This window comes from Lagenorhynchus albirostris, chromosome 11, assembly GCF_949774975.1.
Source record: "Lagenorhynchus albirostris chromosome 11, mLagAlb1.1, whole genome shotgun sequence".
Taxonomy (NCBI): Eukaryota; Metazoa; Chordata; class Mammalia; order Artiodactyla; family Delphinidae; genus Lagenorhynchus; species Lagenorhynchus albirostris.
This window is the reverse complement of record NC_083105.1, coordinates 22,120,801-22,148,726: the sequence shown is the minus strand read 5'-3', so window position 1 is coordinate 22,148,726 and position 27,926 is coordinate 22,120,801. Positions and strand designations below refer to the sequence as shown.

Below are 27,926 nucleotides of genomic sequence, written 5' to 3'. Positions count from 1 at the left end.
TGCTCAATAAACTAACTATTTTCATGATTATGCTCTTACCTCATCCTAAAATATTCTTTCTGCATGCTTATGATTCATACAACACCCTGGCCTCAATGCTTCTCAAAAATCTACTTGTTCACTTCTATAAAGTACCATACCCTATTACTTAAAATGGTATATCTGAATTTTACTTTAACGCTTCTCAACATCTAGCTCTTCTTTTCAGTCAATAACCTTTTACAGTACTCAGAAATTGAACCCATATGGAAGTACCTATTTTCTTTGTATTCATAATGCTCTATCTTCTCTTCTCTCTGAGAGAAGCAATGTCTGTGTTTTCTTAGACTAGCTCAGTCTTAATTTCTACCTATTCAGTTCTCTTTTTACTCTTTGTCTTCAATCTCTTGCTCTCCACCAGCAAATTCCTCCAACTTGTAAACCTGACCAAGTCTTACTTATCCTAAACTAAACTATCCACTTCTCCTTCATACCACTTTCTTTTCATGTTAGCATCAAATCTCTTCTAATCCTCTTCAAAGGGTAACCTGTATTCTCCAATCCCATTTCCTTATTTTGCATTTCCGAGTGTCTCACTGTTAACTTCCAGAAATCTGGTTTTATCACATCACTTCTTAAACTTACTATTCAAAGATAGGCAGCAATTGGATTATCAAACCAAAAAAAAAAGCTTCTCCTCAGAACTTCTCCTATCAACTTCTTTGCAGCTTTGAATATGCTGACCACCCACTTGAAGGTTTCCTCCCTCATTAGCTTTCATGTTAACTACTGTGCATTCTTTCTTAGAGGCAGTGGCAAAGGAACAGAATGCAAACATGATGGTAGTCAAAAACTCATGTTCAAGCAAAGGCCCCCCAATGTATAGATCTTAAATAAGACACTTAGCTCCAATCTCCTTATCAGTAAAATAGGCATAATATTTGTTTGCCTTGCTCACCAGTTTATAATGCAAAAAATAAAACAATGGATCTGAAAATACCACAAAAGAGATAAAATACACAAAGTAGCTGAGTATGCTTTGATAACCTGAAAGCAGATAGGATGCAGGAAAGTATATTGAAATACTCTTGCTACCAAATTTGCTATGAACTCTAAAGGACCCAATGTTTTGTATCTGACCTAGAAGGTTTTTCACTGTTAAAATGTTTCAGTGTCTTCACCATGACAGAACCATCTCCATGAGGGTCTTGTCAAGAAGTTAAGAGACTTCACATCAAAAATGCTCTAACTTACCTGGATTCACTTCAAAATGCAAAAAAATAAAAGTAAAAATCATCGTGACTATATTGGGGCACTTTCATTTTTTAAATATTGTGGGAAATCTAAATATTAATGACACATCTTCACATATGCAGGCATATAAATTGAATTGGTCCAAATGTCAGTAAGAAATATTACCAGTTCTTGGAGAAGGGGCCCTTGCAATTTCTAAGGAGCAAGGTTTCTTTGTAACTGCTGTGTCCATGAGATCACATAGAAAATTCTCATTTTCTGAAGGAAATGTATCCAGAGAAGCAGATGGTACAATTTCCATAGTGTAATTCCTCTTCTTTGGATAGGACTCCTGAAAGGAAGTAGAAAAAATAAAAATAGCTTTGTGATAAAGACACAGCCTGTTTAATTTATAAAAACTAGAAAAAATAATAAGGTTGTCAGTTCTTCTAAAAGTGATTGACAGGTGATGGTTCATCTGTTTGAATAAGTTATGCAACAGTGTAACCCCAATATTATCAGTGATCTTTTTAGAAGGGTCTTTATAATTTGGTTCCCCTGACGTTATCAGGGGAGGTCCTGATCTCCTGTCATGAGATCTTTTTGTAATATATGTGTATTTTCTACTTGTGGCATAAACTGTTGTTTAACTAATCCACAGTCATTCCCACAACTTTACTCCTTTGCTTGCTTCCTAGAGATATGACTCAGGTTTTGGCCAGTTAGATATAAGGGGAAATTTGCTGGGAGGCTTCTGGAAAAATATTTTTTCTTCAAAGAAAAGACATGTAAAGAGGCTTTTTAAGAGCCTTGGCTTTCCTTGGTTTCCTCTCTCTGCATGCAGCCTTGATGTCTGGAGGGGGCAGGCATGTTGTAACCATAGGCAGTAAGCCTCTTACCTCAAAAAGCTAACAGGCCAAGAATGGCAACAGAAGGGTAAAAAAGCCTGGGACCTAGATGGTATCACTGAGCTGCTCAAATAGCCCCAGGACCAGTTTCTTCAGGCTTCTTAAGCAAATATTAAAGTTCTGATTGTCTGAGTCACTGCTAATTGGGTTTTCAGTCACTTAGAAGTAAATGCGTTCCCACCCAACACACTTCCTTGCTGAATACTGCTAACTAATATACTAAGGTTACTCTTTTCAGGTTAGGATAAAATTAAGGTCCAATTTTATATTACTGATTCTTCAATATATTCTAAAAACTGGAATTTGTTTCATTTTACAAGATCTTTACTTCTTATATAAGGCATTAATGGTCAGCAAATATTTATTGGGCATCTATCATATACATCTAGGACTGTGCTAACTGCTGGAGATTTAAAAAAACAAATAAGACATAATCCTTGCCCTCAGAAAGTTCACAGTTTACTAGAGAAGAAAAACAGATTATCTGCATGGTGAATTTCACAATTAATCATGTTTTACTTTTGATATTTGTTATCTTTATAAACCATACTTCACTATCAAAAGAAAAAAACAAATAAGAAGAAAAATTAACTCACTTTCAAAAAATCTTCTAAGATATATCCAAGGGTTGGTAAAGATTTAGTACAAGCTCCTATTTTTTTCTATAATGATACTTACAGTATAGCAGAATAAGTATTCAAGGTCAGTGTAATTGCTTTCAGACTATACCAGACCCTCACACATCAAAGAGTCAATTATGTTCACTCTACTCTATTGAAAGCAGGAAATTGGGAGTAATTTATTTTTAACAACAAAGGGTGACAAAGTTGAAAGCGTCCAGAGGAAAGCAATCAGGATGGTATGTGATTTAAAAACCATGTCACAGAAGAAATGATGAAAGGAACTGCAGTGTTCTATCCCAGAGAAGCCTTACAGCTGCATAATAGTTTTCTCAACATATTTGAAAGTCTGTCCTTCAAGAGCTATCCCACAAAGTGGGAAAGGGGATAAGTTGTTGTGGTAGATTTATTCTAAAGTTCTTAAAAGTAGAACAAAGAGCAATGTTTATTAGTCAAGGAGGGCAAATTTGGGGCAACACAAAAAATAGTTTTCTGTGAATTAACAATATTGCTTATCTTCTAAAATAAAAATGCACTGACAGGGCTTCCCTGGTGGTGCAGTTGTTAAGAATCCACCTGCCAATGCAGGGGACACAGGTTCGAACCCTGGTCCAGGAAGATCCCACATGCCGCAGAGTAACTAAGCCCATGCACCACAACTACTGAGCCTGTGCTCTAGAGTCCGCATGCCACAACTACTGAAGCCCGCGCACCTAGAGCCTGTGCTCCGCAACAAGAGAAGCCACCGCAATGAGAAGCCCAGCCCACGCACTGCATCAAAGAGCAGCCCCTGCTCGCCGCAAATAGAGAAAGCCCACACGCAGCAACGAAGACCCAATGTAGCCAAAAGTAAATAAATAAATTAAAAAATAAAATAAAATAACAGGCAAAGATAAATATTAAAAAAATGCACTGATACAATAATTAGCTAAAAATAGCACTAGAAAGCAACAGAACTCCTCATTAAGTGGAAATGTTTACACAGAACTATCTATTGATAAAATTATGTATAAAACACACCAGGTGACTGTAAACTCCATGAAAGCTGGAATTTCTCTTGTTCACCACTCTATCCCCAGAATCTAATATAACTCCTGCCACATAATGGGTCCTCAGTAAACATTGTGATCAACTGAACAGTCTCTAATGTCCTTTCAAACAAATCTGAATACCAGTTAGGAAAAGGATAATGCCTTTTAAAGATGTAAATTACTTTACTCTTCTGGTTTTTTTAAATGATTGTTTACTGCTTTCCATATCAAAAGTGAAAAAAATGAGATTACAGTAAGATTGTAATGAGCCTATGAAAGAAGAGTCTCCAGCTTAAACCCTAGTTCATCCTAAAATTAAATTAGAACAACCCATTCTTCATGAATTTGATTAAGTTGGACTTTTACTATGTTTATAAAGAATTATGAGGATTTTAAAGGCCTTGAAAACTACTTTGAAATTTAACCACACAGGGTGAGTTATTATATTAAGTATATATATTTATTAGAGAAATATTAGAAACTACAAAGAAAGAGAAAAAAATATCACATGAAAACCCAGCACGCTCAGATAACTAACAGCAACATTTTGGTGTATATTCTCCCAGATGGCTTCCTGTGTGTAGACATGTGGGTGTGTGCAAAGGAAAGACCAACTATTTTAAACAATAATGAAGTACACTCTCTTCTGCTTCTTAAGGGAGTGCCATCATTTCTCATAGGCGTAGAAGTCTATAGTACGCACATGGCTTCCTTATGGAAAGTGAGGGCCCCAAGGGAAGGAGATAGTAAAACAAAGATAGCAAGGAGGAGACAGTAAAACAAAGATAGCAAAGCCGTACCTTTGTAACCAAATATTTTATATTACCAAAAAAGCAGGGCATTCAACGAAATACCTGACAAGTATCCCTTGAAAGAGGATATATGAGATTATAAAATAATAAAATATATCCACGTGTGTCCATGTTTAAGAGATTGATCATTACCACTGAGATCTGCCCCTCCCATCCCATCCTCCCCTTTCCATTCCCACCCCATCCCTTGGCAACCAGGGCTAAATCTTGTTCTGAACGTTGTGTTTATAATTCCCTGGATTGCTGTTAAAATTTATCTATGTATGTAGGTATCAATAAAGAATAAATGGTTTCGTACTGTATGCTTTTGAATTTCATATATATAATATAAAATGCTCTTGCTCTTCTGTGACTTTTTTCAATCAATATTATGCTTCTGAGTTTCATTTATTTTCAGTGTGATGCAGGAGTCCATCATATAGGTATACCACAAATTCACTTACACATTCTCCCAACAATGGACCTTTAAACATTTCCCAGATGTTTTGTTATTAAGAAAAATGTTGCTATGGATATTCCTGTACAAAGTACATTCATACAAGTAACCAGGGTACATTACCTATTCCAGTAGTCATGGGACAGAGAATCAAGAATAGACACAAGATGTGCAAAATGAATGGAATCAAAAATTCTACACAAATAGGAATTTATAGCAAGAGGTGATCATGAGAATTGAGACTGGATGCCTTGTAGATTCTACAGAAATCTTAAGGAGGGCATTGCATTTTCCCACCCCAAGAAGGATAAAAGTTCAAGAGATTTTCTGTAAGTCTTACATAAAGATATTAAATATAAATATATACAGATATTATATGTAATGTTTTCTGATTTGGTATTTACCTCCAGTAATGTATTCTGAACAAGTTTCAATGACAAATACATGTCTACATGATGAATTTAAGTCCCAGTACACGCACAGCCATAATTTATTTAGTCAATCTTATCATACTGAAATTTTAATGTTTTTCTTTTAAGGGAACACTCTTGTGCATATATCTTTGTTTACATGCTCAACTAGTTCTTTTGAAATGGAATTCCTGTGACAATAGTTATATACCATATGCTTACATATAACTGAATCTGTTTCTGGATTTTCTAATTGTTCCATATGTCAGTCTATTCTATATCACAATCATACTGCTTTGATTACTGAAGGCTTAAAATTAATTTTACTATCTGGTAGGCTATGTCTCTCCTCATATTCATCCTTATCAAAGCACTGATGATTATCCTCATGTTTATTTTTCAAAAAACATCTTTAAACATTTTTGTCAATTTCTCCTTAAATCATTATCTCAACATCATACCCACTCATTCCCCAAGTCCCATATACAACAGTGAATTAGGTATCTCAAACACATTCATTTCTCTCTACCACCACTACAACCCTGGTCCGGGTCACCATTGTATCTCACTTGAACTGCTAAACAACCTCCAAACTGGTCTCCTTGCCTCTAGTCTTGCTCCTCTCCCAATTAATTCACTTTCAAAGACAAGCATGAGTTACTAAGAGTAAGTCAGGTCAAAATAAATTCATTTCCTTTCATTATAACTTTATTTGATGACAGAATCATAAAATGTTCTAGTCATAGTACCTACTGATTCTTTTTAAACAGTTAACATGGTCTTTCATAATATCTCAGAATTTCCATGCTGAATGATTTCATTAAATGCATTAATGATCCAGGTAGTAAACTCATTAAAATAACAAGATCTGGAAGAATAAACTAAAGGTTAAACATAATCCCATTAATCTATAAGTTAAATGGGGTTAATAACTAAAGACCTGCTTGTCTAGTACCTAGCAAAGTGCCATGTTCATAGTAGGACTCGACAAATATATGCTAAAAAATAAATATATAAAATAGCTAACATTTCAGTCAGTATTTTAAGGCCTGATTCCTCATCTAGAATTAAAGAACCATAGAGGCAAAGACTACAACCATCTTTTTCACATAGTATGCACTTAATAAACATTTGTTGAATTAATGAAATCTGAAATAATGTCATTCAAAATCTATCACAGATTCAAATCACTGTAAGAAGAATAGCAACTTATGAAGTGTTTTACAGTCTGCAAAGTAAACAGTATTTCATTTAGCCAGATGATTCGCATTTAGCTCTCATAACAATCCTCCTAATATTACTATTATCCCCATTCAGAAACTAAGGCTTGGAATTATTAGGTGTCCAATATTAATCAACATCTGGTTAATGAAAGTTTTGGGGCTACAACCTAGGTCTTATCTCAGCAAATCTAGTTTTCATACTATTGTATCCCAGACAAAAGGACTATGACAAGATCTTTATGCCATAACTAAGGGAAAGAGGCAACTCTGCCCATTGCTAGGTAGTATCTAACCCTGCCAACCTCTTAGCCTTTTCAAGCCCTCTTCCTTATTGTGAGAAATGTGGATTTTGATACACAGATTAATTGCCACAATACTCTTGATGGTAAATCCTGGCAATGGACCAGAGAGATTAAAAGAATTGAGGTCCAACAGTTTGTGATTCACTTTTCAAGGCTCCATTGTACCTAGTCTAGCAAAATATGGCTCTAATTTGGTTAGCAGCTTTTGCTTTTTTCTTGATATTTGGCGTCTCCCTTTATTTGAATGCCTGGTTCCTGAATCCCAGACTTGTTTCTGTGCTTGAATTTTTATAATGGTAGCATGCCTAAGACTGTGTTCTCTGCCTTGGTCTTTGCTAACTCTTTTCTGAGGGACTAATGGCTTGTCCCCAAATCCTAAACAGGTCCCTAACTTCATACTGCCTAACTTCATAGCCCCTGAGAGACTGTTTAGCTTTGATGCTTACTTAGTCACTTTTATCCTACCTGTTATAGTTAGTTGTGCAATGTATGAACCAAATAGTGCTTCTTAAAAAAAGATGCATACTGAGAGCACTGAATAAATTAATATTATGCCCCTCAAGAAAAATAAACTTTAGTAATAAAAAGTCTACAAAATATGCTTTCACTTGTTGTTTGCACTGTGTTCCTATAAGAGTTTAAAATCATCAGGAGTGGGCTCATTCTAACAAGTCAAAGTTTATTAGTGATTAAATATGAGGTCCTATGGTTCAGTACAGAAATGACTTTTAAAAATTCAGTATGTGGGTATATAGATTAGCAATACTATGAAAAAAGAAACAGGAGTTACAGCTGACAGTATGAGTCAGAGTGTAACGCACCAGTTAAAGACATAATGTGACAATGGCTGATTTAATATAAGAATGATATTTAAACCAGGGAACGTGACAGCCCCCCTTCCTCTGTGTTAATTAGAATTGGGAATAATCTGGTTTAGGAATTTTTTTTTTTTTTTTTTTTTTTGCATTACGCGGGCCTCTCACTGTTGCGGCCTCTCCCGTTGCGGGAGAACAGGCTCCGAAGCACAGGCTCCGGACGCGCAGGCTCCGGACGCGCAGGCTCCGGACGCGCAGGCTCAGCGGCCATGGCTCACGGGCCCAGCCGCTCCACGGCATGTGGGATCCTCCCAGACCGGGGCACGAACCCGTGTCCCGAACCCGTGTCCCCTGCATCGGCAGGCGGACTCTCAACCACTGCGCCACCAGGGAAGCCCTGGTTTAGGAAAAGACAGGCCACCTGTATGATGTTGACCATCCTTTGGAAAGTGGTGCAAGACTGTATTAATCGAAAAACCTTAGCAACAATCAGGGACCCGGTATGGGCATAGTCATTTCTCAATAGTACCAATGATGTAGCTTTTTAAATTAGGATTAAGGTGACCTAGAGGCTTTTCTAGACTACTTTGACAAGACATCTCTGTGAACCTGCCTATTAATACAGCTATTTCTTAACCACATAGGGGAAACTGAAGCAGCTTAACCAGCACTGCAGCAAACCACACCTGGTACACTTAGCTTGGTACTGGGGCCTACATTTGAGGAGCTGCAAAGACGAAATGGACTATCTTCTCTGCACATGGGTAAGGAAAGTGCTGAGTATCAAACCCATGTCATGTGGGGAAAGATTGAATAAGAAAAGGTGCAGGAAAACACATATCACAAGCATTTGAAAAACAGAAGAATGACTAGAATTGATAGAAAGAGTGCAGATAGATGGTAACAAGGCTGACTACCAGAGCTTCCCAGTATGAAATGGGCTGCTTAGCAAGTAGCAGGTTCTCTGCCACTGAAAGTCTTCAAGCCTAGTCTGATCAATACAAAGCATCTCCTAAGAATAGAAGATGGTGGTTTGACTTAGATGAGTTTGAAGATGTTAGGTAAAAAAGACAGTGGGAATAGAATTATTATGCTAGTACTATGATACAAGCTACCTGCATATTTTCACTGCTTCCTGAATTCTTTTTCTGATAATGGGAAAAGTAATACTAATGCAAGGGAGTGTAGGCTATGGCTCTTTGAAAGTTAGAGATGACTCACAATTCTAAATGATTCACAGTAGGTGAAAACTTTTGGAAGTGGTCTTGCTGCTCTGACATGTCCTGCAGTATCAAGAAAAGTATGCCCTGAAGACTTACAATGACATTAAAATAAGGAAGACTACAACATAAATATGGAATATTAAGAAAATAAGAGATCTTGAGTGGGAGAGAAAAATGAGTGACAAAACCACCCTAGGGAAAGGAGAATTGATAACAATGGTAGGCAAAATAATAGCCTCTCAAAGATGTCCATGTCCTAATCCCCAAAACCTGTGAATATATCATGTCACATGGCAAAAGGGGCTTTGCAGATGTCTTAAGTTAAGGATCTTGAGATGGGGAGATCATCTTGGATTATCCAGGTGGCCCAGTATCACAACAGTCATTATAAATGAAAGAGGGAAGGAGAGTCAGTGTCAGACTGATGCAATGTAAGAGACTTGCCTGACCATTGCTGGCTTTGAAGGTGTAAGGCAGCCATGAGTCAAGGAATGAACACAGCTCATAGACGATAGAAAAGGCAAGAAAACAGATTCTCCCCCTAGAGACTCCAGAAAGGAATGAAGCCCTATCAACACCTTGGACTTAGCCCAGTGGGACACACTTTGGACTTTCAGAACTGTAAAATAATAAAGTTATGGGTTTTTTAAACTGCTAAGTTTGTGGTCATTGGTGACTGCAACAATAGGAAACTAATACAATAATACCAGCAGAAAGCAACACACATAGGGAGGCAACAGAAATTATTAAGGGTTGAGAGAGGAACATTAAAATTGGACTCCAGTGGAAAAATACACCTTGCTATATTATGATATGACTCAATATTTTAAAGATAGTGATTCTTTCACTTTCACTTAGTCTTAAATTTAATGCAGTAGTATTGCAATAGTTTCCCTCCCACCCCATCTTGGATCTTGACAAGTGATCCTAAAGTGCATTTGGAAAAATAAATGTCTGACAATAGCTAGGTATCAATTTGAAAAGAGAAAAGTAATGGAGGGGGTGGAGATCAGCATTTATCAGATATTTAAATAAATTATAAATGGTTCTGGTGCAATAACTGAAAGGCAATAAAATAGAAGAGAGAATTTAAAAAGACAAAGCGCCAATGCTTGTGAAAATTTATTATATTATAAAGATGGTATTTCAAATCAGTAGGAAAACAATGGATTATATAATAATTGCCAATGAGATAACTGACTAGTCATTTGGAAAGAAATAATAAAACTGTATTAATACTTCATTTCTTAAAACAAAATAAATTACAGATAAATATTTAAATAATAAGTAAATACACCTGTAAAATAATCTTAAAATAGGAATGGCCTTTGACAAGGAGCTATAACCAGACTCATAATCAGAGCTGTAGAGAAAAAGATTGGTGAATTGGAGTACATACAAACATGAAACTTCTATAAAGCCACTAAAATACAAAAAAAAATTCAGAAACATGACAGATTTGGGAAAATTCTTTGACACATGTGACAAAGGGCTATAATATCTTTATTATATAAAGAGAATTACAAATTGGGATTAAAGAGATCATCAACCTAAGGAGAAAAGTGGGCAAAGCATAGGAGCAGTTCATGATAAATAGCTAAAAATTTCTTGTATGAAAAGATGCTTGATCTCATTTCTAATTAGACATATGTAAATTAAAGCAACACATGATATACCATTCCTGATCAAATTGCTGTAGATAATACACAGTGTTGGTGAGGGTTTGGAAAAATGGGTACTCTATATAGTTTTATTTGAAGTGTGAATTGATATAAATCTCTTTCAGGCTAATTTGTCAATTGTTAGAGTAGACCTTTAGAAAGCAGATCTTTAGACAGCATTGACTCCTGGACTTCTGCCATGTTAAAATCTTTCCTTCACCTGGGAACAGATGAGATTGATAAACTGCCATTATTACTCCTAGAGCATGGTATTGCAAGGCACCATTTATGTGCACTGCATGATTATCACTCTTGCTTTCTAAAAATATATGTACACATGCTACTTTGAATGCTTCTGTTAAATAATGAAATGGGGGTGGGGAGTATGTGGAGGGAAGCCTGATTCTTAGTGCCATGAATGAGAAAAGCTGTAATCAGATTTTACAAATGGCAATCATATGAGTTGTAAGTGCTGTCAGGATATTGCCCCCCTTTGGAAAGTGCTACCAATCAGTGTCCCTGGAGATCGATTCTTAGTTAAGACTCTCTTGATCAAAGATGAGGTGACTTCAAAGATGGAGATGTCAATTATACATTTGAAACCACAATAGAAATCTCACCAGATAAGTGCTGAGAAACCAGTGTGGGTACTGAGAATGTTATTTTGAGTATGTTTTGGGTTCAACTGTGTCTCCCCAAAAGTCAAATGTCAAAGTCTTAACCCCCAGAATGTAATCTTATTTGGCGATAAGGGTGTTGCAGACATAATTAGTTAAATTAAGATGAAGTCATTTAGGGTTAGCCCCTAATCCAATGACTGGTGTCTCTATAAAGAGGGGAAATTTGGAGACAGACATGTACACAGGGAGAACACCATGTGACGACTGAAGTTATGCTGCCAAAGCCAAGGAATGCCAAAGGTTGCCAACAAACCACCAGAGCTAGGGGAAAGGCATGGAACACATTCTCCTTAGAAGAAACTGGCTCTACCACCACCTCAATTTCAGACTCTTAGCCTCCAGAACTGTCAGAAAATATATTGCTGTTGTTTAAGCCATGCAGCTTCGTGGTACTTTGCTTCAGCATCCCTAGTAAACTAATACAGGATTAAAAAAAGGAACTGGCTTCAAAAAACTTTTGATTAGTCTCTTTTAGTGTTCTAAAATCTTTACTCTTGGAAAATTAATAATTAACTAGGGACTAGCAAGGAAAAGAAGATTAGCTGTTCTTAATAAAATTCCCAAAAGTGTTTCAAAATTTTAAGTGCACATACTCTTTTACCCAGAAATTCTACTTCTAGAAATCCTTCCTACAATTAAATTCACAAATACAAATAAAAATGTACATGTAAAGAATGTGTACTGAAGCACTGTTTATAATATTAAAGGACTGGAAATTAGGTTCATCATTAAGAGACTGTTTAATAAATAAATACCATTCATATAAAGAGGCAATGTAGTATATATAATGCAGAGGTCCACAGATTTTAGACTATATAAAACCTACTTTGGATCATTTGTTAATAACTCAAGACTTGTGACTCTCTCCCAAATTTTTACTAAATCAGAATCTCTGACAATGAGCCTGGAGATCTTGTTTTACAAGTTTCCCAGGTCATATTGTTGCAGATGGTTGATGAAATATACTTGAAAAACACTGGAATAGTAATTAAAGAGTGTGGAGTCAGAATCCTAGCTCTACCACTTTTAGCAAAGCAGCTGCCTTAGCAAAGTCTCAGTTTCTTCATCTGTAATATTAGGATAGAATACTAATAGGATCTACCTCAAAGTGTTGGTGGTGGTTGTGAATAAAATAATAAAATTAATGAAATACATTTGAAATGAAATGAATTTTATAAAGTACTTAATGTAGTGCCTAAGTGCCTAAATGCTCAATAGATGTAGCCATTATTACTATTCAGGCATTCAAAAAGTGAGACGAATGCATAGGTACTAGTATGTTGAGCTAAAACAAATAAACAAAGGAAAGAATAATATATAATGTATGTTCACGTTTCTATAAAAAGAAAGTGTACACACCTATATGTATGGAATATTTCTGGAAGGAATGATTAGAAACTCTTGTTGGTTAACACTGGGGAATGTGACCATATTCTGTTTTGTTTTTGCCTGATCTTTATTTTGAAACTATAATACATGTTATTTTCAGAAAAAAATTCCGTGAGCCTAAATACCACCTGAGGAAGGTGATGATACCATTTCAAATATAAATTAACTTTGATTTTTATTTCTGGTACTGTTGTGTAGAAATTTGCATACCCCAGGTGAAACTGAAGATGGCTGGAATCACAAGAATAAGCTCTTTAATAAACTGCACAAATGCAACTGAAAATATGTCAAATGCCATGCAAACTAAATAGGGATCAGCTCAGTACAAATCCTCAATAAAAAACCTAGATAATCTTCATAAGGAGTCAAAATAAACAGAATGTAGTTCACCAATAACAAGATGACAAAGAGGAAAAATCTTATGAAACAACCTTGAGGCTAAAAGAATAAGGGAATGCATTGTCTAGGAAGTATTAATTATTGTCGAAAAAGAAAAGAAAAAAAAAAGAATGAAAGAAACCAAGATTATTTATATGAAAGGATTTCTTTGCAATGTGAGGAGTCCAAGCCTCATATTCTTTCTCGGAAAGAGGCAGAAAACAAATTATTTTAAAAAAATAGATAAATACTGAACAAATAAATGAACTGAAAAACTGAATATTCAAACATAAAAATACATACACATACATATAAGTATTCACAACTAGGTATAGGGAGCCAGGAGATAAACCTATTAAAGCCTGTTAGAAAAATAACTGAGACTTAAGTTAAATAATGAGAAGACAAAGGGCATCGCCAAATTTATAGGAACAAACTGGTAGATTGATGGTGAAGTTGCATAGACATATGTTTAGTTTTGGTAGGTCTGGTAATGGTGAAGAGTCCTGGGTGACTACTGTAACTATGCTTGGGGTCTTTATTCCTGGTGTTAGTGAATGTGTGACTTAAAGGGCCAAAGACAAGGCAGACAGAATAAGAAAATACATTATATACTGCTCCCAGGACATTCACCCAGTCACCTAGGTTTGAACTCTTGGAGACATTTTGCTTTCTCCTGTTGTTATGCTTACTGTTACTATAAAGAAGGAGTCACCAACTTTTATAAAATTTGCACTTCATAATAACTCCTAATCCCAGTATTACTTTTCTGTTTCCATAATCACCAAACTAGCTCAAACTTCATCGACTCATGCCTATGTTACTTTGAATAGGCCTTCAATCTCCCACCTCTGAGTCCATTCCATTTTTACAAAAAGGGTTTCTGCCACTTTGAATGATAAAACATGTTTTTCAAAGTAAAAAAATTTACAAACCCCTATGTGATAATATTAGAATTAATTTAGAAATTTAGGGAGTACAATAAATGACTTCCTTATTCCCTGCCCAAATTGTAGATAAGAGTCTAGGGGTTGACAAATCTTTTCTGCAAAGGGCCAGAGAGTAAACAATTTAGGCTTTTCAGGCCATATGATCTCTGTTGCAACTACTCAATGCTGCTGCTGTAGCAATAAAGAGACACACATAATATGTAAACAGAAGAGGCTGGCCAGATTTGGCCTGCGTGGGTCAGATTTGGCTCAGAGACTGCAGTTAGCCAAACCGTGGATAAAAACAAAGGACTCAGGCAAATGGATTAAAATGTCAACATAGGCTAGTGACAGAGCAGATACTAGAGAACATGGCTTAGGTACAAAGCAATACAAGCTTTCTACTACTATATCTCAGAATTAGACAAACTAGCCTCAGTTCTCCCAAACCTGAACAGGTAGGTGTCTTACTGCTAAACTTAACTGCACATACTCTCTGCAGATGAGAAGATCATGAAGAGAATTAGTGACACATGCTCAGTTCCTGCTTCCAAATTTACAAATCAATTAACTCCCTTGAGGAGTGAGTTGGAGCAGAGAGAAGCCCAGGTAAACTGATCAATGTCTCTCCACATGAAAATATGAAGCAAAGAGAAAGAATCCTGCATTCTCTGCCCAACTCTAGTAGGTAAGTTATACTTTTAGAATCTGTTGTTTGAAACAAGTACATGAGCAAAAAGCAACAATAAATTTCCATTTTATTAATCACAGCAAAACTTATACACATTTGAAAATAATAAAAATGGATATGGATATGTAAGACCTATGATTTATGTAATCTACAGACAAGCTTTGTGTCTGTATGAAATTGCAAGCCCTTTATAGTACCTCCATAGAGTGGTCCAGTTTGAGATCTATAGCTTCATATCGTTCCTAAAACGTAGGTGCCTATAGCCCCAGATTTTAGTACTATCAGAGGACAACAGTTATCATCCAATAAATATTTGTTGAATAGAAATATGAATTTTATAGTAATTGTTCTACTTCTTAAGGCTTTCAATGCCTCCCCAAGGATACCATTCAAAAGGAACCCTCTGTTAGGCTGATGTATTTGGTAGCCCCCATCCTGAATGTCACATTCCTTCCTCTGTCTTTTTGCTTATGCTGTCATCATCTCTTTTGAGGATCAGGGGACTCTTCTAGGCCTATAGATATTCTCCTTTTCTTTCACAACCAATCATAAATTTTACTTAGTCTCTGAAGCATTTCATGAGTACTACTGCCTATATGGCTTTCTTTCTTCTCTGAATCTAAAAACAACAGTAATATTTTATACAGATAATTCAGTATCTCACAACACACTAGATTTTCAGATCCTATATTGATACTCGATATTTTTATTGCTAGCTACTTCTAAATTCTGTCTTCCCAGACAGCAAGTGCTCCAAATAGTGCTTCTTTGTGTGTTTCAATGCAGCACAATCCTGGCACAAAGTAGATTCTCAAAAATTTTAAATTTATATTAAATGATTGGATTAACCAACTAACAAAAAGATGAATAAATAAATAACATAAATAACCAAGATTAAGAAAAATTAAGTCTTAAGAATAAGGAAGACAGCCTAAATAGCCTGCAAAGCCTTCCATTCCTTGAGCTATTCTAACAGAAACATTAATTATAAGAAAACTCTTTTGTAGTCATTTACTCTCTACTCATGGAAACAAGTAAGGTAATACCGTAATTGATTTTTGTTACTTTAGCTTCCAAATAAGGTAAATAATACAAATCTGTAATTTAATGTTTTGAAAAATTTGGAAGAACACAAACACTGATGAATAATATAATTATTTAAAATATTGAAGAAGACTATGGTGCAAGGGCAACATGGATATATGTATTGCTATCTCCAGTTTCAGCCTTGTTAGATGCACATAAAGAAGTGAACAACTGAATGAGAAATGTTCCTAGGTTAGGGAAGAGTCCAGAAATCGGACTTTGATCCCACACAGGAATTAACATTTCTCAATTATAGAGATTAAAGCAATCATCTCATTGATAATCATCTCATTTTTCATTTATTGCTTTCTCTCCTCAAGGGCTATGGAAAATCAAAGGAGGAAAATCATTTGAAATCATGATAAATCCACATGTTGACAAAAAAGCACTGTGTTCTAAGAAGCAAGGGGTGCTTGAACCCAAGACTCTTTCACTTATGAAAGATACACTACTAAAATACACTCTATTAATACACATTCAAGGCTATGGACCTATCATTTCTACACACAGCAATTAAAGCTCAATAATACCAAACTGTAGATTTCTTCCATCTGCTTTACCAGAGAATCACATGTTAGAAAAGTAAGTTAACATAATAAACATTTTGGAATATCTTTAGACTTTAAAAATAACAAACAAAAAACTTTCCTTTTCTTCTCCTTTTTCTAAATTAATGTGATTTAGGAAGCCTCTTGATAATATTTAGCTTTTGACAGTATAAGACCCTGGCTTTAAAATCTAACACCTTTTCATTTAATCTTTATGATCCCATGACTGGCCAAAGGAACTTAAGAAGAGACTGTTAGTGAAATGAAGATGTCAAAATAAAAGTTTGCCACACGTCTGCTTTCCATTATCCTCATTACCATTACTCTACCACCATCTCTGTGAAGCAGAGCAGCAACATTTATATCTTTTGAAACTCCTCTATTCCATTACTCCACAGATCCGGTCGATCACCAAATCCCATGACTAATCCACCTTTGCGTTTCTATGTCCATAGCTGCCATGTTAAGACAGGCCTTAGCACCACACACGTAGATTATTGGCACTGCCTCTAAACTCATCTCCCTTCTCGTACAGCTGTATTTCACTCTATGTGAAACCATTAGAATAATCTTCAAACATCATTATCCTCACATTATTCATGGTCTATGAATTCAAGTACCTCCCAAATAAATTTTACTCAAAACAAAATTCTTTAGCTTAGCCCTTAACTCACCAATCTCATCTACTTTATTTCACCTTCTAGTCAACTCCTTGCCAGCACTCTGCTTCATCCGACAAAAAAGCATTGTGTTCTAAGAAGCAAGGAGTGCTTACTCTCTTAAAAGCCAGGGAGTAAGCACTTCTAGAAGAAGTAAGGATCTCTGAAAATCTACTCCACCATAGAAGTAACAAGAACATTCACAAAAAAATGTCAAAAATCAATTTTTTCAGAACTCTGGAAATAACAAAAACTTGTAGCAATCTATGTAAACTTTATCCCAGAAAATCAGCAGAATTTTTGTACAAACAGTGAGCACTGTGGCAATCTAACTTGCCCCATTCCCATTTCTTTGTTCTCAGTTCCACAGGGAGAAAATTAGCAGCCTCTCAATAATAGTAAGTCTTTAAACCAGTAGCCAAGAAGCCACTAGGGTGTGTGTGTGTGGGGGGGGGGAGGGTTGAATGGCTTCGGAGTGCTGCAAACATCCTTACAGCCACAGAGAATTCTCCAGATTTAACATGTTCAGCAGCCCCCTGGAAAAGGCCTATTTACAGGGCTTGTTTTTATTTGACCTGATGCAGAGCTCACTCAGTGAGAAAGGCGCTATCTTCTAGGTGTTTGTTAAAATGAATTAACAGCAACCGTTTAATGTTGCAGCTGTTTAACATCACAACTGCTGGAGCCAGTGATACCAGCAATGGCTAATAAAAGGCTCTCCAAAAAACCTTAAAAGGAAACTCTGGAGAAAGAGATGCCTATAGAGGTCTCTGAAAAGCTCCAGCATATTTCTATGAACCAAAAAGGCTACATACATGTGGAGGGCTGTGTGCATGCCCAGAAAAAAATCTGAGAAGACTCTGATCTCTTACCTCTGGCTGAACTAGTTCTGTGCAAGGAGGAAGTAAAGCTAAGGCAGATATAGAAGCTGCCAGAACTTGAGGACAGACCTCAACACACAGAGTCCATGGCATAGGCAGACTTATTGGTTCAAGGTATTTAAGAAAATCTCTGTCAAATTGTAAGGTAACCACTAAGCTAATGCAGCAGACACTTAAATGGCCACAGTGAAAAACAATTCAGACTTGACCGAATTAATCCAGGAGAGTCACTAAACGAACAAAAGCAACAACAACAAAAACCCTGGGCCTTAAGGGAGGAATCTGATTTCCAGAGTTGCCATTTTATATGATTTTAAATGTCCAATTTTCAACATAAGTTATAAGACTTATAAAGAAACAGGAAAATTAGGCCCATATAAAGGAGAAAAAAACAGCAGAAACTGTCCCTCAAGAAGAACAGATTTTGAACTTACTAGATGAAGACTTTAAATCATATATTATAAATATGTTCAAATAACCAAAGGAATCATCTGTAAAGAATTAAAGAAATGTATAAGAATAGATATTAACGGAAAACAGAGAAAATCAGTATCAATAGAGATATGATTTTTAAAAATGGAAAAGACAGAAATTCTGAGTTGTTAATTAGAATAACTGATATGAAGCATTTGCAAGAGGGACTCAAAAGTAGATTGAAGCTGGCAGAAGAATGAATCAACAAACTTGAAGATAGGGCAATTGAAATTATCCAGTTTGAGGAAAAGAAAGAAACAAGAATAAATACAAATAACAGACCATTAGAGAACTGTGCAACAGCAACAAGTATACCAACATATGCATAATGAGAGTCCTAGAAGTGAGGAGAGAGAGAAGGAACAGAAAGAATTTCTGAAAAAATAATGGCCAGAAACTTCCCAAATTTGATGGAAAAAAATTAATCTACACATCCAAAAATCTCAACAAATTTCATGAAAGATAAATTTAAAGAGATCTACACATAGACACATAGTTAAATTGTTGAATAACAAAGACAGAAAGAATCATGAGACAGTAACAAGAGAAAAATAATTCATCTTGTAGAAGGGATCCCCAATAAGATTAATAGCTAACTTTTCAGAAATCATGGAGTCTACAGGCAGTGAGTTGGAACATTCTAAATGCTGAAAGAAAAAAATGTCAACCAAGAATTCTGTATTCAGCAAAACTATCCTTCAGAAATTCAAGGTAAATTATGACATTGCCAGATAAACAAAAATTGAGAGAAGTGCTAGTAGACATGCCCTAAAAGAAATACTAAAGGAAGACTTTCAACCTGAATTAGAAGAACACTAGAGAGTAACTCAAATCCACATGAAGAAATAAAGAGCATGGGTAAAAGTAGCTACATAGGTAAATATGAGAGACAGTATAAATGTATTTTTATTTGTAATTCTTTTCACCTCATATTATTTTAAAATAACAACTGCATAAAGCAGTAATTATAAATGTGGGTTGATATGTTTATAATGTAAAAAGATGTAAATGAAATCTAGAGCTGTATGAAAATAACTCAAAAGGGGGTAGGAAATGAAGCTATACTGGAGCAAAGTTTTTGACTACTATTGAGATTATGTTGGGATTCATTCAAGATAGATTGTTTTAAGTTAAAATATTAACTGTAATCATAGAACACCCACTAAGAAAATAACAACTATAACAAAATAATACAAGAAACTCCAAGAGAATTAAAATGCTAAACTAGAAAATATCTATTTAATACAAAGAAAGGCAGTAAATGAGGAAAAAAGAAATTAAAAGTATATAATACATAGAAAACAAATAATAAAATGGAAGACGTAAGTCCTACTTTATCTGTAATTACATTAAGTGTAAGTGCATACAACACTCCAAATAAAAGGCAGAGATTGGCAGGATAGTTTTGTTTTGTTTTTTTAATAATCCAATTACATAGCATCTACAAGAGACATACTTTATATTCAAGGGCACTAATAGATTTAAGGTAAAAAGACAGAAAAAGATATACCATGTGAACAGTAACCCAAAGAAAGATGGAGTGGCTATACTAATATTGGACAAAAGAAACTTTAAGACAGAAATTGTTACTAGAGATTTAAAATAGAACATTTAATAAATTTATAAAGATAAAATGGTCAATCCATCAGGAGGACAGAACATATACAAACACATATGCACCTAAGAGAGTCCCAAAACACATGAAACAAAAATTGAGAGAACTGGGGCCTCCATGGTGGAGCAGTGGTTGAGAGTCCACCTGCTGATGCAGGGGACACAGGTTCGTGCCCCGGACTGGGAAGATCCCACATGCCACGGAGAGGCTGGGCCCATGAGCCATGGCCACTGAGCCTGCGCGTCTGGAGCCTGTGCTCTGCAATGGGAGAGGCCACAACAGTGAAGAGGCCCGTGCACCCCAAAAAAAAAAAAAAAACTGAGAGAACTGAAGGGAAAAATAGACAATTCAACAATAATAGTTGGGGAATTCAATACTCCACTTTCAATAATGGACAGAACAATCAGGCAGATCAAGAAACAAACAGAACACTTGAACAGCACCATAAAACAACTACATCTAACAGACATCTATATATAGAGCATTCCACCAAATGCACATTCTTCTCAAGTGCACATGGAACATTTTCCAGGATAGACTGCATGTTAGACCACAAAATAAGTACCAATAAATTTGAAAAGAATGAAATCATACAAAGTATATTCTCTGACCACAAAATAATAAAATTAGAAATCAATAAAAGAAGCAACTTAGGAAATTCACAAATACATGGAGATTAAAAAACACTGTCCTAAATAACCAGTGAGTCAAAGAATAAATCACAAAGAAATTAGAAAATACTTTCAGGTGAATGAAAAGAAAACCACAACATTCTAAAATTTATAGGATACAGATAAATAAGTGCTTAAAGGGAAGTCCACAGCTATAAAGCTATAATAAAAGAAAAGAGAAATATCTCAAATCAATAACATACCCTTTAAAATTCAGAAACTAGAGGAAAAAAGGAAATCCAAATTAGAAGTAATGAGATAATAAAGATTAGATGGAATTAAAATAGAGAATGTAAAAACAACAGGAAAAAATCAATAAAACCAAAAGTTGGATCTTGAAAAAGATAAACAAAATTGACAAAAATTTAGCTAGCATGACCAAGATAAAAGGGAGAAGACTCAAATTACTAAGACTGGGAATAAAAGAGGGGTATCACTATCAAACTTACAGAAATAAAAAGGACTGTAAGAGAATACTACGAATAACTTTATGCCAACAAATCAGATAACCTAGATGAAATGCACAAATTCCTAGAAAGATACTAAATACTAAAACTGACTAAAGAAGAAATAGAAATTCTGAGCAAATCTATAACAAGTAAAGAGATATAGTAACTTTCAAACTTCCCATAAATATAAGGCCAGACCCAGATAGCTTTAATGGTGAATTCAACCAAACATTTCAGAAAACAATATCAATCCTTCACAAACTCTTTTAAAATATATATAAGAAGCAATCAACAAAATGAAAAGATAACCTATGGAACAGGAGAAAATATCTGCAAACCTAAGAAGTTAATATCCAAAATATACAATACAAGGAACTCATACAACTCAGTAGCAAAAAACCCCAAGTAACCCAATTAAGAAATAGGTAAAGGATCTGAATAAACATTTTTCCCAAAAATATATACAAATGGCTAACAGATACATAAAAAAGTACTCAACATCACTAATCATCAGGGAAATGCATGTCAAAACCACAATGAGGCATCATCTCACACATGTTAGAATGGCTGTTACCAAAAAGACAAGGACAACAAGTGCTGGTGAGGATGTAGAGAAAAGGCAACCTGTGTCCACTATTGGTGGGAATGTAAGTTGGTGCAGCCACTATGGAAAACAATATGGAGGTTCCTCAAAAAATTAAAAATAGAACCACCATATGATCCAGCAATCCCACTTCTGGGTATTTATCCAAAGAAAACAAAATCACTATCTTCAAAAGATACCTGCACCTCCATGTTTACTATAGCATCATTTAAAATAGACAAGACATGCAAGCAAACAACCTAAGTATTTGTCAAGGGATAAATGGATAAAGAAAATGTTATATATATATAGTCATATATGGTTAAAACACACACATATATAGTTAAAAGATAAACTGAGGCATATTAAAAATCTAAGAGTTTATTTGAGCAAAAATCAAGTTAATCAGGTAGCACCAAACTGGAAGTATTTAGAAGGGCTACACCCCACTGACAAGAATTTGAGGAAAGACTTTTCTAGAGAAAAGGCAGAAGCAAAGTAAGGAAATTATTGATTGGCTATATATTGAAGCCAGTTAGTTGTTTGTGGTTGATTGTTCTTAGGTTCCAATTTTACAGGCTTAGATTCTGTTTTGCTTATTTAGGCTGCTACAGCATTAGAGTAACCTCAGTCTAATGGCCTCCTTGTTTAATTAATTTAAATATATATATGAATATTATTCAGCCATAAAAAAGAAGGAAACCCTGTCATTTGCAACAGCATGGATGAACCTTGAGGGCATTATGCTAAGCGAAATAAATTAGATACAGAAAGACAAATACTGTTTGATCTCACTTATACGTGGAAACTTAAAAAAATTATATGTAGAATCTTAAAAAAAAACCTCATAGAAACAGATAGAAGATTGGTGTAACTGGGTTATTAGAGGAATATAATGTATTATATAAATCTGACATGATCAAAATGTGCTTTTCTCTCCCACACCATGAAAGAAAGACTATTGGAGTGAAGTTTAGACCCTAAGAATTATGACTTTATTCATATTACCAAATAGTAGCTCCCTATAAAATCACATAACTTATTAGAGAATAGTTTCAGAACTCTCACATGGCTTTGTGAAAGAATTTACTTTTATCTCAGAGTAATTAGAATCTCACAGTGTTCTGATTGTCTCTGGAACACTGATCTGAATCTCACTCACACATGCAACAGAATCACCAGAATCATATTATCCTAAAATGTACATTTTTCTTTCTGAAGGTAGATTTCAGTCAGAAAAATAAAAATTTTTAAATCTAAAAATCTAAACATCAGAAAAATAAAAAGCATCGGCTACTTCTGTTTAAGAATCTATAAACAAACATTTTTTTCAACAACTTACAAGTCTTTTATCCAAGATTTATGGGCACAGAGACATTTATTTTCAAAGCTACTCATAGACAATTCAGTTCTATAAATGATTACTGACCTCTTTGGTTTTCAGAAAAAAATGATACTTAAATATTCAGTTAAGAACCTGTGTGAAATAACTTCTTAGGCAGAGCTGGTATACTATAGAATGGATTCCTTCAAAAATCTACATTATGTGCATGAAAGATGAATATTAAAAATTAAAAGGGTAAAACTATCAAAAACCAAAAGAACACAGGAGTAGGATATCAACTTACATTGCAATAGTCACAAAGTTAAATACTGTCACTGGTAACAGAAAACCAAACATTGCCAAATTCCCCTACCTAAACACCACAGTCTTCAATAATTTTCTGATAGATAAGAATTTAAAAAGCAATAATGCCAACGTCTCAAGAAAAAGCATGGCACTAATAAGATAAATTCATCACTAAACTGTATATCCAAGAGCAGTTATAATAGATAGGCCTCAATCCCAAGAAAATTGCAAAAGATGGAGTTAATCAAAAGTATTATATAAAGTAATTATTCTGTGCATTTATGTAGATGTGTGTGTATGTGAGTAATCAAAAATGGCTAATGGTGAGTGCAGTGGACATAGCAGTCAGGTCAAAAAAACATCTCTAGGCATAAATGGCATATACCATCTAAAGGTATATGCTAACTTCCTGGTAAAAAAAAAAAAAAAAAAGGAACACCAATATGGAATACTCAGACTAATGAGAGATACTAAAATTAAATTATCTGTCTAGTAAGCACATGAGGAGCCTGTGGCATTAGCAAGACCAAGATCAAACGACATAAACAGAAAAGTATAACCTAAACTCTGCTGGGGATCAAGATTTGGTAGTTCAATTTAAAGATGTTGCCACTATGTTTAAGGATAAAAAGAATGACTATGATATTCAAAGTGTTATGAGAAAAGGGGAAAAGAAGCAACTTTTTTCCCCAAACTACTTTGTATTTGGATTGTGCCACCTACTGCGTGCTAATATCTGAATAAGTGTGGGTAATATGTGAATGACCATATAGTTTGTTACCATGGGCAAATACTGAAATCAGTAAATATGTCAGTTGTCAGTTATTTCAGTTCTCCTTCCTCAGTTCTGATATCAGTAACAACAAATCTAATAGGTTTTTTTATTACAATCTGCATTAGATTTTCAGATCTATTTTCTGGTGCAGGTTTTGAAGTCCAACAGCTCTGGATCCAAATTCTGGTTTCTGTACTTTATTTTGTATGGCAAGTCACTAAAGCCCTGCAGCTTCTTTTCTTTATTTATTAAATGGGTATGATAATATCTTTGTCAAAAGGTTGTTTTGAGAATGAAATAAAATATCCTGTGTAAAAGAACTAGCATCATTCCTGGAACACAATATGAACTTCCTTTTAGGAAAGCTTCATTACACCGCCTATGAGTTGCACTAAGCATCTCATGACAAGAGACTCTGGAATATAAGGAGTCTACAAACAGGTGATCAGTCAGTTGTGATGGGAGACCAAGAGACAAAAGCAATTGTTCCAAACCCTAGCGGTGTGTCTGGAATATCACTGAAGCTTTTAAAAAGCAGAGAGGTCTGACCTAAATAGACATTTTTTTCAAAGAAGACATACTGATGGCCAACAGGCACATGAAAGGATGTTCAACATCGTTAATTATTAGAGAAATACAAATCAAAACCATGATGAAGTATCACCTCACACATAGAATGGATATCATCAAAAAGGTTACAAATAATAAATGCTGGAGAGGGTGTGGAGAAAAGGGAACTCTCTTGCATTGTTGATGGGAGTGTAAATTGATGCAGCCACTATGGAAAACAGTATGGAAGGTTCCTTAAAAAACTAAAAATAGAGCTACCATATGATGCAGCAATCCCACTCCTGGGAATATATCCGGAAAAGACGAAAACTCTAAATAGAAAAGATACATGTACCCCAATGTTCATAGCAGCACTATTTACAGTAGCCAAGACATAGAAACAACCCATGTTTCCATTAACATAAGATTGACTTAAGAAGATGTGGTATATAAATATATATATATATATATATATATGCACACACACACACAATGAAATATTACTCAGCTATAAAAAATGAAATATTGCCATTTGCAACAATATTTAGTGAAATCAGACAAAGACAAATATTACTTGACATTACTTATATGTAGAATCTAAAAAATAATACACATGAATCTGTATACAAAACAGAAACAGACTCACAGACACAGAAAATAAATTTAGGTTATCAAAGGGGAAAGCGAGTGGGGGAGGGATAAATTAGGAATACGGGATTAGCAGATACAAACTACTATATATAAAAATAGATAAACAACAGGAATTTACTATATAGCACAGGGAACTTATTCAATATCTTGTAATAATGGAAAATAACCTGAAATATATATATATATATATATATAAAAACACTGAATCATTTTGCTGTATACCTGAAACTAACATAATATTGTAAATCAACTATACTTCAAAACAAACAAAAAAAGCATAGAGGTCTGAGCCCCACCCATGCCCTACCCCCACTGAAATTTTACTTCAGCAGCTCTGGGGTGAGGTAGAACCTGAGCATCTGTATTTTTGGAAAGCTCCACATCTGATTTTGATGCACCATGGGCCCCTGCTGGTAACCTTTCTACTGCACAGCCTCTTGTAGTTTTCAAAAATACTCTTTCAAAAGTCCTTCCTCAGGCTGAAAAAGCCTGCTATTTTAACTCTTCCTCTGCAAAACACTTTCTCGTTATTTGATTATTCTTGTAGCTCCCCTTGAGCCTTAGCTAAATTATCTGTCTCTTTGGTTATGTGACTCCATTTATCATCGGGTGAACTTACTGGAAGTGAGAGAGGTTACTGTAATTCATAGAACTACTGATGTACTCCTAAAATACTGTTAATTGCCAGGACATCTTAATTATTTGATCCTTTCTTCTTGAAAGGACAAAAACAGGCCACTCTAGGCACCACTGGCTAGTCCTATTTCTAGGTCTGAAAAAGCAAGTGGACTTTTTTTTTTCTTTCTCCCAGGTTAAAGTGTTATAGCACATACCTAATTTCTGATGGATTATAGCAAATGTATTCAACATTCAACCAACATTTATCGATTACTTTATTTCACAAGGGACTAAAGCAAGCCCAGAATTCTTCCTTTCTTTTACTTCTTGAATTTTTTCCTTAAGGACATAAACAACGCCAAAAGGGAAACAAAATACAAAAAACAGTCCCTTGGATTATTCAAATAACCATTTCATGCCTTTCTCTCACCATGCTCCTTGGTGGGCACTTTATGAGGTTGGATGAGTTTTAGTTTGTTTACGTGATTGTACTATTTGGGGGCAAAGGGATAAGTGGGCTGTTGAAGGTTGTTTGCTGTTTGATGTCAGAACTAAACCTAAGGCAGCTATTCTTGCATCTGAGTTTGTCCTTTTTGCCTTTTAGCTTTTTGACTTTAAGCAAGTCACCCAACCACTAAACATTATTTTCTAAATCACTAAACTTTGTATAATAACACATACATCAAAGGACTCTTGTGAAGATTATGAGTTAACACATGAAAAATGCCTGGTACTGTTCATTCATTCTGTTTTTTTTATTTTCTTTTGATATAAAATACAAGGTCTTACCTTAAAAAGTTTATCTTTCTGCCCAGGAGAAATGACCACTATTCTATAAACGAACAACAAGCAACAAAAGCCCAGGAAGAACATGGAAACTTCAATGAACACTCAGAGGTGCTGTGTATGATTGTGAGGTGCCAGGCCCAGGAGGCAATTGGGGGCTGAAATTCTAGCCCGAACACTACAACCAAGCAATAGTTCTCTCTGGGGTCTGAATCAATCACGTGGGGTGCTCTTTTCTAATCTGTTCAGAGGTTCTATGTGGGGTAGTGGGTGACCCTGAAAGAGTATCCCTAGGAGACAGAAGATGAGCTACTCTACTGACTGGCAAAGAGCCTTTCATGTTCAACATACTAACACTTCAGTCTTAAATGTTTAGTGAATTGAACTGAGTGTTACTGAGTAAATGAATTATCTCCAAGTACTATATACATAAAAAATCTATTAGAAATATACTGTTCAAATATTCCAAAATATCAAGTACTTTTTTTCTTTTTCACTTAACATTTATATATCTCAGAATTACATTCCAGAGAAGCAGTCTTTAAAGGTAGAAGGTAAAGAGGTTATGCTACATTTATTATAGTGGATACCTTCATGCAAAACAAATAAGGAATTGCAAATTGCAAAAATGTTTGTAGGAGAGTTGGTTTTGCTTTTGAGCTATGTTTTTATGCCCTTCTCTGATGTTTTCGTATGCTGCAAATAACTTTAATATATGTATAGCTAAATGAGAGGAATTATAAACCTGTAACAACAAAATTTGCCTTATATAATCAACTAAAAATATCAGACTGTGCTGCCCATTGCAGAACAATACTGAATTGTCTGTTGTTTAGCTAAAAAATTGGTCTAGCATTCCCTAGTTTTTGTCTTGTCTTCTTAAAGATAAGCGTGAAATATACAACAGCATATCATCAAAATTTGTTCCACTGACTTTAGCTAAATAACCTCTAGACGTTTTGCTGTCACTCTCTAGCTGAAGAAGGCAATACTTCCTTGGCATGAAACGTCAAATCCAAATTCCTCTGCCTGGTCTTGGAAGGTTCTCCACCAATGACCCTTTCCCTCACATCACTTTTTAAACATTTTGCTTTCTAATTCCCAACAGTTTACAAATTAGGTGCTCAAAAAATATCTGTAGAAAAAAAGAAAGAGAGAGAGAGAGGGACAGGACCATGAATGTGGTTTTTAAGAGGCAAAAAGGACCCATTCCACAAAATATCTTTCCCAT

At 35.1% G+C, this 27,926-nt stretch overlaps 1 protein-coding gene across 6 annotated transcripts in view; it reads right to left on the bottom strand.

Moving 5' to 3' along the window:
• Positions 1–27,926, bottom strand: part of ANKS1B (ankyrin repeat and sterile alpha motif domain containing 1B) — a 1,163,439-nt gene that overhangs the window by 729,815 nt on the left and 405,698 nt on the right. For all 6 annotated transcript variants that reach the window (XM_060164617.1, XM_060164618.1, XM_060164622.1 and 3 more), the window contains exon 10: positions 1,399–1,564. In XM_060164617.1, coding sequence (XP_060020600.1) covers positions 1,399–1,564 — 166 coding nt within the window. The remainder of the gene's footprint in view (positions 1–1,398; positions 1,565–27,926) is intronic.